Genomic DNA, 13,167 nt, shown 5'->3' on the forward strand with positions numbered 1-13,167 from the left:
ACTTCCACTAGACGCTTCAACCAGACTTTCCATGGCATACAAGCACGCTGCAATAGCTCCCATATTAAAATACAGACAACCTCCTTGAATCCACATCTTCCTCCATTCACCTTCTATTTTCTTTCTCTTCTGTAGTAAAACTCCCTGATCTCCATTTTCACCATGTCACTTCATTTCATCTCACTCTCTATTCAAGTGATTCCCCATCAGGCTCCCCCAACTCACCCATCACGTTCACTACAAGAGGTCCTTCTCAAGCTCATCAGTGATACCTTCTTGCCAAACCCGGTGGCAAATCTCATCCGTCACCTTCCCAGGTTACACCCATCAGCAGCACTGGACACAATCTGACTATTCCCTCCTCCTTCAAGTACTTTCCTCACCTGGACCGCAGGACCTCAACTGCTCTTGCTTCTCCTGCTGGCTCTCCTCCTCATTCGCCTCTGCTGCATTCTCCTCCATCTGCCCACCTCTAACCACAGGAACACCCCAGGCCTCAGATCTCTCCTATTCCTCACCTATTCTCCTTCCCTAAGGGATCTCATCCAGTCTTCCAGCTTTAAATTCATCGTTGAGCCAATGTCTCCCAAAGATGTATCTCCAACCCTGACCTCCTGACTTACACACTTAACCAGTTACTTGGCTTTACCACTTAGATGTGTAGGAAGTACCTCCAATTTAATACGCCCCAAATAGAAACCCCAGCATCCAAATGGCTCCCTATCTACTGCCACCACCCTCACCACTCTGTTTTTAACACAGAAGCCATAATGATATGGTTAAAGATGCCAATTCTCTACTCAAAACCAATCAGGCTTCCAATCTCACTCAGAAAGTTTGTATCATGGCCTATAAGGCCCTGTCCTACATGGCCCGGACTCACTACCTCAACTGACTTAACATTCTACCACCCCTCTCCATGCCCAGTGTTCTCCAGCCCCATTGGCCTCCTCGCTGTTACTCAAATACCTCAAGCACACTTTCCTCCCGGGACCTTTGAGTTTACTGTTCCCTCTGCTTGAAACGCTTGGAAGATTTTTGCAGCTCACCACCCGACTCGTTCGGATGGCTGCTCAGATGTCACCTCGACAACCCTGTGAAAGTAGCACAGCCCTAGACTGCTATCACCCTCCATCCCCTTACCCTGCTTACAATCTCCTTCGGGGCACTCATTCCCACCTGGCACATTATGCCTCTGTCTCTCCCCACCGGTAGGTAAGCCCCACAAGACTAAACGTGTTTGTCTATTCCATCTTCTACTCATCTTTAGCACCTACCGGTGTGCCTGGCATACAGGAAATGCTCAGTAAGTATTGGTTCAAAGGTAAGACAGGGAGGGAGAAATGAAGAAGAGGGTAAGGGAATTATAAGTTATAAATATTTGTTATCATGTATTTTCTCTAATAAGACAATCCACAGAAAGCTCACCATTTTTGGAGAACTTGACATGCCCTTTATCTACATCTAGGTAACATCCAATGGTATCATGCATAGTGAATTCCTAGAAAAGCACAAAGTCAAGTGCTGTTAACAGAAAGCAAAATCATAAAGTTACAAGTTCACATACAGCTACATCAAAAGTACACGTCAGTTCTTTAAAATAATTCCTTGAGGCCCTAATGTAGGTGTTTAAAACTGCTATTATTTCAGGCGCCTGACTGGCTCAGTCAGTGGAGCGTGCGACTCTTGATCTTGAGGTCGTGAGTTTGGGTCCCATGTTGGGGATAGAGATTACTTAAAAATAAAATCTTTAAAAACAAAACAAAAATGCCTATTACAGCATATCATATGTAACAGCAGAGGCATCTCGACAGGCTTTTTAGAATCAACAGGATATTCGGGCTCATCCACCTTAAAAACTACATTTAGATTCATGATTAGATTTTCATGATCAAAAACAAGAAATGAGAAGAACATAATGCATTCAAGTCAAAGCCAAAATCAAAATGGATGAAAACAAAACAAAGTAGTATATTTGGAAAGGCTAATAAATGGCCACAGGGAAAAATACTTAGCTCATTTTGTAACATTTCTTCACTCAAGTCCAAATCTGAACTTTCTGTGGAAAACATTCAGAAAATCCACTTGAATCTGAGAGTCACTTTTATATCCTCAGTCATGTCACAAGTGATCAAGTAAGTACACAAGAGAACTTAGTAATGCCACGATTAGGTCGAGAATACAACTTACCTCTCCATAATTATCAAACTGTTTATTATGGGATTTCTTTCCTGTTCCACCAAAGCCAAATCCAAACTTGTCAGTACCTAGATTTTAAAATATACGTTATTTATTGGTTAAGAGTAAACATAAAACTAAACACTCCGCCCATAAAAGAAGTTCACAATCTACAATAACTTGAAGCATCTATGCTACACTGTTATAGATGTTAGTTATCGTAGTTATTATAGTTATTGTAGATGTATAGTTAACAGAATAACTGTTAGTTATTCATACTAACTTTACTTTTTCTTAACTTTGTTCCTCCTCATTTTATACTGTTACGGTATGTACTTCTGAACACTTCAAATCCTTTTGGAACACAGTGAGTATACATACATTTATTTCCAAGTTTCTAAAATATAAACTTTATATGGTTATGCTTATTTATTTTGCTCCCCACTGTCATAAATGTCAACAATCCACAAATATAAATCCGTAAATTCAGTTTATCTTAGAAATGCTTACCTAGGTCTAAGGAAGCCTGCATGGAAGACCAGCCAACCCTGCACAATCCTTGGTCATGACAGGATACTTCATAGTAGTGCTTTCCTGTAAGGGCAAATACTCCGAGATTTATACACACCTAGGATTCATTTGCCATGTAGCCACTTTCCCGTTGTTTCTGAATTACAATTTGTATGTTCCAAATGAAGAACGGTCTGTCTTTCTGTAACATTAGAAATCTTCTCAGATCCTTACTTAAAGCTACAGAAAGCAAGCTCATGTATTAATACATTATTTCACAAGCTGAGACAAGTACAAATGCTATTTAAATACCTTTCGTCAACCCTTTAGTGGCTCTGCATCCGTGCCACTCCTTCACTTCTCTGCTTTGACAACAAAGACCATCTGACCCAATTGCTGGATTTGAGAAAAACGCAAAAAAAACATGTCAGTACAATTATATAAATTAAGCATTCAGTCTCACCAATAAAATAATTCTTTCACTTGTTGCAATGTTCCAGACGCTGAGACTTACTGATCCTGAGTAACAAGATCTTCCCTACAGGTAATCACCCTTGTTCATCCCCTGGAAGGCCCTGGCCATGTGGCGGACTAGTTTCTATACTGTCATCTACACTGTCATCTATTAACTCAGATGAGACTTTACTGCATCAAGTCTGGAAAGGAGTCACCACGGCACCTAATCTCACACCGATAACTCAGCTGCATCACCAACACAAATGTGTTCAGACAACCCTTGTCTAGAGTCTTTTAAAGAAATGGATACTACGAGGTGATGCAGCACTCGCTCATCAATACCTATTGCTCTGACTTTATGCTTAAATTAGAGCTTGAGCAAATACGACACTAAAAGGAAAACGGGAACTATCTCTGGCTCGTTCCCCAATCCACGGATCCAGAAACCGCAGAGAAAGCAGGGAGAAGCACAAATAAATAAACCTGCGGTTGTTATTCGCTAATATTAGGACCCTACTAAACGATGTTCTGTATTATACCTCATGGGCAGTCACAGTGCTTGTCAGCGCTTACTGGCTCTAAGTAAAGCATACAGCCTTCGTTTGTCCTGGAAAGAAACTGTAACTTCTGTCCCGGCTCAGGCTTACGACCCCAGTTCCCTACCTGAACGTACAACAAACCCTCAAGAAAAGCATCTCATCACACATTTTACTTCACTCGTCAGAAATTAAATTATTTATTCAAAGTATAAATTCTTATTCGTATGGGTACTATGTTCCATAAAACTTTAAACCCTTTAAAAAGTTATCTAAGCAATGGCAAATCCTTAAAATTTCTATATTTAAAATTCTTTACGCATGCATACAGATAGAAACTTTGTACAAACTAGAAGTCACGTGGTGGAGAGCAGCAGTTTACATGTTTTGTGGGTCTGTCTGGGGCGTGATTACTCACACTCCCTCTACTTCTTTGTATCCTGCTTCGGTTCTCACCCACACCTGGCGAAAATTCTTCAAGTCAACACTATAGTTCTGGCTCATTCTCTATAAAGGCCACACGATGGTCCTCGGATACACCCTAATCTTTGTTAACCAATCTCTGGGCAGTAATGGCATTCATCCTCTCGTCAGTTTTTACCATTTACAAGTGACGCCACATCTAACAGCTCTGTATGTATATCCTCACATACGGGCACTCATACTACAACGGGCTAGACCTTCCAGAAGTATACACATATTTTTAACTAGCAATGCCAAACTGCTTTCCAGAAAGGCAGTAATTTGATAGGCTGGTTATCACTCTGTTCGACTGCTGCCAATCAAATGGGTATAAAACAATACCTCACTGCAACTTTAATTTCCACTTACCTGCTATCTGTAAACATTGTCTCTGAACGACTGTTGTCATTTGGATCTGCTCTCGTGGGCACTGCTGATTCACATCCTTCAGCCACTTTCTTAACGGGTTATCTTTCTTACCAAACAGGTAACTTGTTATCTACATGAGACCCCTTGCCATTTTATACGGTTTCTGCATCCGTCATCAACACTGCAAGTGTTCTTTCTGCACTTTTTTGTTTTTGTCTACTGACGTTCTTCTGCGGTATCTCTTACACATATGTTTTTAAATATTAAACAAATACACCTCTATCTTTTGCAATTTCCAAGTTTCCTCTTTGGGTCAGGAAAAATCTATCCACTTACCAAAAGCAGATCCTCTATCATATGGGTTCATTTGCCATTTGTTGAGCACTAAAAATAAGTTACAAACATATGAAATTGAAAACTCTCTAGAAAACAAGCCAAATATTTTATATTTTACATACCTTAATTCCTCTAGATTTAATATGGCTTTATACATTATTTGGAACGTACAAGTTAAAGCTCTGCCGTTTTTATTCAAGGCAAAATTGAAAGTGAAAACTGAAACAGGTCAAAGGCAATAATCACGGGCCTTCTGGGCTAAAACCTTTTCTCCTCACTTCCTTCACTGCACTTTGTAGTAGAAGGCACTGATCCCTGTAAAACTATGAAGGCACTGATGATAAATGAAGTTTTGGTAACTAAACAACCTGATTACAATCATAATGGAAATAAATACCAACATATCAAGATCTAGTTAAGTATCACTATCATTTTTAAAAGAAAAGTTCTTTATTTTAATTAAGTCAATATCATATTCAAAAGTCACAATTTTTTTTTCCTCCTCCCTTGCATGGGATCAGCATTTTCCTTTTCTAAAACACCTTAATAGTCTATGGATAACCAAAGAATTGTAATAGCTAGAGAACTCTACATGTTTTCAGGCCCAGTTTCCTGACCAATGTAGAAATCTTTCCTAGATTACTTGTAGTCAAATGATCTTATCGTCTGCTTAAACACTCTGATGGAGAAGTAACTTCCCCTGAGGCTCTCTCTTTCTTTGTGGGCTCAACCGAGTTAATTAGTATTTACACAGAAATCTTCATTCATTAGGTTATTTCTAATTAGTCCTGCTCCTTTCTAGAACAATTATTTTCTCTCCAGATCCCTTCAATGATTTCAATGATTTAACAATTATCCCAACACTTTTTTTACTTATTTCTCTATGTTTACACATCTAGTTTCTTGATCTCCCAGTTTAAGGTGTCAAGACCCGACTAGGCTCCCACGCTGATAGGGCAGGGCCTGCTTGGGATTCTCTCTCCCCCTCTCACTCTGCCTCCCCCCAACTCGCGCGCGTTCTCTCTAAATAGATAAATAAATATTTTAAATCAATAAATATCTAATTTGTTTATTTCTCACAGGCCATGATATTCAAAACTACTACCATTCTGGTTATCCTCCTTTGGAAGCATGCTCCTGTATCACCATCTCTCATAAATGATGGTTTACTGTTGTTACAAGTTCTGAAACTACTTTCAAGTAGGCCAACAGTCTAAAGACTTCATATCCATTACCTCGCAATTCCTCTACAAATGAGTTCATTCTACGAACTATGCAACATTGTATCTTTAAATTACTGAGAAGAAAAATGTTGATATACCCAGTTCACGCCACTGAAGCTTGCAATTTTGCCACAATTCTGTTTTGTATCATGAAACAAATAGGACTTAAAACATAAAATTTTTGGGGCGCCTGGGTGGCGCAGTCGGTTAAGCGTCCGACTTCAGCCAGGTCACGATCTTGCGGTCCATGAGTTCGAGCCCCGCGTCAGGCTCTGGGCTGATGGCTCAGAGCCTGGAGCCTGTTTCCGATTCTGTGTCTCCCTCTCTCTCTGCCCCTCCCCCGTTCATGCTCTGTCTCTCTCTGTCCCAAAAATAAATAAACATTTAAAAAAAAAAAAAAACATAAAATTTTTTTAAATAAAAATTTAAAATTTAAATTTAAAATTTAAAATAAATTTTGTCAAAGTATTAACAAAACCATAAATTATTCAAGGTAGAATGGAATTCAGAACCATTTAACAAAAGCAACACAATTTACAGATGAGGAAATTGATGTAAGATTGTTCATGGCACAGATAGGACCCGAAATCCTAATAAAAGACCAGTCTCCAAGTAAATGGGACTAAAACTGAGTTTAAAATTTACACTTTACATTTTAACTTCCTGGACCCCTTTCTTATCTTAAAGGGAAAATGCATGCCTCTTTTCCCTGTGGAAGGCAATACTTCCCACCATCATGGATTTTTACTCCATCAATTTTTAAATAAAATCCTTAATACCTTTGTAAAATATTGCACCAACGTATCTTCAATATTAGACATAAGGGTATTATTCTCTCAAAGAGAGCACTACTAGTATTTTAGGAAACAATCTTTTTTTTAATGTTTATTTTTCGGGGAGACAGAGACAGCAAGTGAGCGAGCGTGGGGGAGGGGCAGAGAGAGAGGGAGACACAGAATCTGAAGCAGATTCCAGGCTCTGAGCTATCAGCACAGAGCCTGATGAAGGGTGTGAACCCACGAACCAGGACATGAGCCAAAGTCTGATGCTTAACCGACTGAGCCACCCAGGTGCCCCTAGGAGGGACAATCTTTCACTGTTTATGCTGTAAATGACATTCAGTATCCCTGGTTTCCAAGGCACCAAATGCCATTACCCCTCCCCTCAGATATCGACAATAAAAATGCACACTCTGACCTCCCATCTGTCAATGCCAAGAATGAGAATTACTATTTTTATGCAAAAGGTAAATATTACTATGCAAAAATTACCTGAAGCACCGGTTTTAATTGTTGTTTTTCCTTTTTTGCCTTCCTGTTGGTCTTTCAGAGTTTCATAAACTATCTGGATAACTGGAATACTGAAAGCCTATCAAAGAAACAATTGTTCTCTACATTAGTATTCAGATATTAATGACAGTTTGACAACAGACATTACAGAAGCTATGCATGCACATTCAATAATTACATATTCCAGACTGCTACTCTAATTTCATTTGTCCAAACCCAAAACATGAGCAAGGTAATAAGAGAGTTGATTAAATGAAGGCAATAGGAGACAGCTGATAGCCCAAAACAATACACAAAGGGAACCTGCATAATGAGCCTAAACTAAAGCAGGAAACTATTTTCCAGGCTGACACACTACTTCTCTGGTCCAGGCCAACAGGAGAGCAACCCCTACTGTCAGCCTGTTTATTATAGAGCCATTGCACTAAAATTCAGAAATAAGTATAAATACAGAAGATACTACAACTCTTTATACAAGACCAGTTTAAAACTGTACTATTCTTAAAGGTATACTCTTGTAGATCCTATTTCAGAATTAGGGGGCAACAAGAATATCACCCTCGGTGGCAATCAATTCCTTACATTTTTTTAAGTGTTTATTCATTTTTGAGAGACAGCGTGAGCGTGGGGGAGGGGCACAGAGAGGGAGACAGCATCCCAAGCAGGCCGGAACTCATGACTTGAGCCAAAGTCGCAAGCCCAACCAACTGAGCCACCCAGGTGCCCCTCAATTCCTTACATTTTGGAAAAGGTTGTTTTATTAAATACTTCAAAGCAGAAACTACTGTTCAAACTTACTTTAAAAATTAACTCTTACAGGGGCGCCTGGGTGGCTCAGTCTTGATTTCGGCTCAGGTCATTATCTCGCAGTCGTGAGAGCCACATGGAGTATGGAGCCTGCTTGAGATTCTCTCTCCCTCTCTCTCTGCCCCTCCCCTGCTCTTGTGCATGTGAGCTCGCACTCTCTCTCTCAAAATAAATAAATAAACTTAAAAAAAATAACTCTTACAAAGTAAATCAATTTAAGTTCATTACTTACACCAGTTTTTCCACTTCCTGTTTCTGCAGCCTAAATGGAAAAAAAAGTTGATTGTATCATTTAAGTTGCCAATTAGAAAAGCCAAATTAACATGATACTACGTAGAAATCTTTAAGACGTGACTAGCTACCTTTATTGTCACAGTGCCTCCAGATGACTCAGGCTTCTGCAGTCAACTCTATTGCCACTCTTGTCACTTCTCTCCCATCGCTCAAGAATCTGCTCTCCCGTTCTTTTCCCACTGCTACCATTCAAATCCAAGCCCTCATCATTCTACCTAGATCATTACAGAAGTATCCTACCAGTATCTAAATTCTGAGCTATACTACAAGCTGCTACCAAATCAGTCTTCATAGACGCGGTTACAACTATGTAACACATCCCCACTTAAAAATGTCCAATGAGCCCCACTGCCAACAAATATCAATTCTTTAACATGATACTTGAGAAAGAGCCCAAGTAATTTGACCCACTATGTACTTCCCATCTTACCTCAAGTTACACACCCCACCCCCAACACACACATTTTATGCTACCATCTAATTGAATTACTCAGGGGTCAACTCCTGCATCCTCCTGCTCGCTGCTTTTGTTGATACGCTCTCCACGTATAAGGTTTTCTCTTTCAGCTTTCCTTTGTCCAAAATCTACTTACCCCAAGCAGAGCCTCTTGTACAACACTTACCTGTGTACCTGTCTTAGTGTGCCACAGGGTTTCAGCTTCTCAAGAGTAAAGAGCATATCTAATCCACCTTTGTGTTCCCTACAACTTCTACCTCAGTACTTTGAATACGGCATGAATAAAAGTAATTTGGTGAAAGTATCATTTTTAAGCCTGGGGAGCTCTTAAAGTGGTCACAAACAGTCCCAGAACTGTGTGTCCTCAACCCAGAAAGACCTCACCAAATGTAAACATACCATAAGGACATCACCGCCTCCTAGGATCAGTGGAATAGATTCAGCCTGGATATCAGTTGGGAGCCTGAAAGAATCGTATTTCAAAGAATTTTCGTTAGTAAAAAAGCTAAATAAGTCATGCTAAACTATAAATCTAAAAGAGAATTTTATTTGGTAAATAGTACCCATCTTTTCCAACTAAAAATATATCAGAGTATAAAAGGGAAGCTTTCTAGAGAATAAGAGAATCCTAAGAAAAACTGAATTTTACTTACCAACTAGACTCCAAAATTTTTGATAGAATCTGTAGCAACTCCTTAAATTACTGAACATTGTTGTCACAGGTGCATTTAAGTTTTATGTACTTACAGCCAATCCATCTCCTCTACAGCTTGAGCAATCTCAGGCATAACACCCATCTCTGAAAACAAAAATGAATTGTAAGAAATTGAGCACACTAAATTGAAATCATACTGCTCTTAAAAGGACTGTTCAGGGAACAGGGAAAAGGCTTTGAAGCACAGCTGTTCTTCAGCACCTCCTGCGTACGGCACCATTGAAAGAGTATAGTTTTGGAGAAAGACTTGAGTTCACGAATAAACTCTCACTGACTAGCAATGTGACCTTGGCAAGCTCTACAGCTTGCAAAGCTATACACCTATTTTCTCCACATAAAATCAGACTGATAGTATCTGCGTTGTAGAGCTATAGAAGATTATAGATGAAAATATGTGATACATGGTCGTCACTCGATACACAGTAGCCACCAGTCCTTCCTTCCTAGGGCTAGTAAAGAAAAATCTACCAGACTTGGAGAGAAGGTTGTATCTTGACCAATATCTTGGTTGTTTCATCTAGAAATAATGTGGAAGTTATGCACCTTCACTATTTGAGAACCATGTGATTAGCCTCAGCGACCTGAGAAAAGTGAACGGACAAGTGGAGAGAGAGGCCCACGCTTACTGGCAGCCGGGATCAAACTCCGACTAACTGAAAAGGGAGGGGCCAGTTGTGAAAAGTTGGATACTTAGAAATCACAGCTGAAGAACTACTGTTCTTAATTGTTCTCATATTTAAATAATTCACTTTGAAGCCAGTCCTAAATGAATAGATTGGGTTATCTCTGACTGAATTTTGTCATTTCTCAAATGAACTGTAGTAGCTGGCACACACGGAGTAGTTAGTTGGATTGTGTAAACCTCCCTTCCAAATAAGTGATTTTTAAGTCTCCATTTACAAAAACACAGCTTTTATTACTATTACAAAAACATATATTCTTATGAAAAATTTAATAATACTCAAACATTCCTAAACCTCAGGGATAACCAATTTGGAATTTTTTTTTTTTAATTTTTAAGGGAACTTTTTTATTTCTTATAATTGTGAAATGGCATAAATCTATAAATTGAATATATCCAGTGCGAAAACTGCTTTTTCTTTGCACTAGGTGAGAAGAATCACCCTAGCAAGTAACACAGCAAAATAGGTAGAACACTAAAATTTTAGTACATAGTAAACCAGTTCATATAAGTACTAATGACATGGGAAAGTAGGAAAATCGTTTCCAAAAAAGGTTCTCCTACCTCTAAATCTCCCCAGGAAAATCCACAAATCAAAAAAGTAATCAAGATCTAAAGCTGTATACCCAAGCAGACCTTCCTAAGAATTGTTCCCATTAGGGTCTAGCTGTATTCTCTCTAAAATGCAAACTGCTAGAAAAAAGAAGACAGTCTTAAATATGCTGCACTGAGTATACTGCAAGTTGAGGCTGCCGGTGAAATTGTTACACAAGTAGTAACCAGAGACTGCTTTCAGCAAGTTCCAAACTTTCTTTTTTTTTTTTTTTTTTCCAGCTTATCTACTTTTTGAGAGAGAGAGAGCAAGAGGGAGCAGGGGAGGGGCAGAGGGAGCGAGGGGGAGAATCCTAAGCAGGCTCCACACCATCAGCGCAGAGCAGGATAAGGAGGCTCAAACTCATCAACCCTGAGATCATGACCTGGGCCGGGTAACCCCGGACAACTTCTTGTTTCATTCTGGTCATGTTCTCTGCATGTTTGCTTTGAAACCATGTTTTCTATAAATATAACACTTAAATATTTAAGGGAAAAATAGGAATATTCATGTTCTGTAATCCTACTTGTCTTTATTTCATATCACACACTCTTCTAGTCCTTCACCCTAACATCACTGAAATTTGCACATGACTCCCAAAGAAGTGAACCTAATAAAATGACAATCTGAAACTGCTCTGTGCACCTTGGCGCTAACATCTTATTCTAGGAGAGTTGGGCGAAAACTGCTACCAGTCTAAGTACATTTCCCCTTGCCTCCTATTATAAGATGCAACTAAAACAAATCAGAAATCGCGTCTCGTGACTAAAGGCGTGGAATTCCTAATCTTCTTCTAGGTGTAAGCCGAAAAAAGTACAGTACTGTGTTATATCTGAAGTCATCTTCATAGGTTATGTGCATTAAAAGACAGTAGGCCTCACTTGATACGTATATGGCTACATAAATTCGCCACCTTTCGTATACATAAGGCTTATGGCAGCTTCATAAAACTGGATGTAAAAAGAACGACAGAGAAGACGGGAAAAGGACAACTTTGGGGTTAGATCAGCCACCTCAAATCACTGTTTGGAATAAAGGAGGGCATCGTACGCGAACTAAGAACAAATGAGTTTCCAAAATGTATGCTGGGCTGGTGTGTCTGCGAATATGCTTCAACATAGAACGTTAATGTTGCTACATCAGCGTTTGGCAACAAATAATGATCAGAGGTGTGCCTGCGACTTTTCGTTTTAGGAAGGCCTGAAAAGACTGGACAGAGGCAGGACGGGCATTTCCGACTGACCCTTCCCCACGCCCCGCTGCTTCTCGGCCTGGCCAGGCCCGGAACCGGCGCGGGCAGAAGAGGGCTCCCGAGCGCCACTGCCACGTACGACAGGCCGGGGGCCTAGCGCTACGCCGCCGCGTCGTTTTCGCTGCCGCGGGTGCCCGGGCAGGCCGGCCGACGGCGGGGGAGAAAGGCGAGAGGGTGCAGGGGGAGGCCCGGCGGGCAGCACCTGCAGAGAAAGGCACTCGCCAACACCGAGGCGGAGATCGCCACTGGTCCCCCCGCAGTTCAGGGACCGCTGCGGACAGCTCCCTCCCGGAGCGCGCCGCACTGGTCCCCACCGCCCCCATCGCCCCCACCGCCCCAGTGGCTTCCCGCCCGCTTGCCGGCGCCGCGGCGTGGAGGAAGCCGCCTGCACCAGCCCCCGCTCCAAAGACGCACCAGAAAAGGCCGCCATCTTCGCCCCGTCCCGCGCGGCTCCGCTCGCTCTCCCTCCCTCCGCACTGACACGCTTCGCCTTGGCAGCGCGCGCTTCCGGCCCTCGGCCTGCAGCTTTCCCAGTCCGGGTAGGAACTCAGGCCGGGGAGAACGGTTCCGGCCGAAAGGAAGTCCCGGCCTGGACCCCGCAGCGCGTTGACCAGGTTCAGCCGGACCCCGCCTTCGTAGGTAGCCAGGACCCGTCGTCATTAGCCGCGCTAATAGTTATCTGTTGTTTAGAGCATGCCATGTGTCATCGGGACCACTTTTCCACATGTGAGGAAGCAGACGTTATGTGATGAAGGTCACACAACGGTCCTGGATGATCAGAGGGTAAGACGTTGCCCTCTTCGCTGCCTCACTCAGCACCCCGACTTCTGAAAAAGCAGGGCCTTGTGGTGTGTGAACGATGGGAAGGATGCACTGCGCTCATTGCCCGCAAAACCTATGCCAGTGAGGGTCTGCACCCAGTAGGCATTCACGTAATACTTTTGATTTAGGTTTCCCAACCTCCATTTTGTTGTTTGATGTAGTACTGATGATATCAAGTTTATTTGAC

At 41.4% G+C, this 13,167-nt stretch overlaps 1 protein-coding gene across 1 annotated transcript in view; it reads right to left on the bottom strand.

Annotated features, from left to right (window-relative positions):
• The window catches only part of DDX1 (DEAD-box helicase 1), a 37,380-nt gene extending 24,718 nt beyond the window's left edge, over positions 1 to 12,662 (bottom strand). Inside the window, exons 1-10 of the mRNA XM_030311616.2 lie at positions 12,573 to 12,662; positions 9,665 to 9,716; positions 9,317 to 9,380; positions 8,399 to 8,428; positions 7,342 to 7,438; positions 4,848 to 4,895; positions 3,001 to 3,084; positions 2,689 to 2,772; positions 2,191 to 2,267; positions 1,429 to 1,501 (exon numbers count right to left, since the gene is read on the bottom strand). Of these exons, the coding sequence (XP_030167476.1) occupies positions 1,429 to 1,501; positions 2,191 to 2,267; positions 2,689 to 2,772; positions 3,001 to 3,084; positions 4,848 to 4,895; positions 7,342 to 7,438; positions 8,399 to 8,428; positions 9,317 to 9,380; positions 9,665 to 9,716; positions 12,573 to 12,588 (625 nt within the window). The 5' untranslated portion in view covers positions 12,589 to 12,662. The remainder of the gene's footprint in view (positions 1 to 1,428; positions 1,502 to 2,190; positions 2,268 to 2,688; positions 2,773 to 3,000; positions 3,085 to 4,847; positions 4,896 to 7,341; positions 7,439 to 8,398; positions 8,429 to 9,316; positions 9,381 to 9,664; positions 9,717 to 12,572) is intronic.
• Positions 12,663 to 13,167: the final 505 nt, after the last annotated feature.

The sequence above is a fragment of the Lynx canadensis genome, chromosome A3 (genome assembly GCF_007474595.2).
Source record: "Lynx canadensis isolate LIC74 chromosome A3, mLynCan4.pri.v2, whole genome shotgun sequence".
NCBI classification, from domain to species: Eukaryota; Metazoa; Chordata; class Mammalia; order Carnivora; family Felidae; genus Lynx; species Lynx canadensis.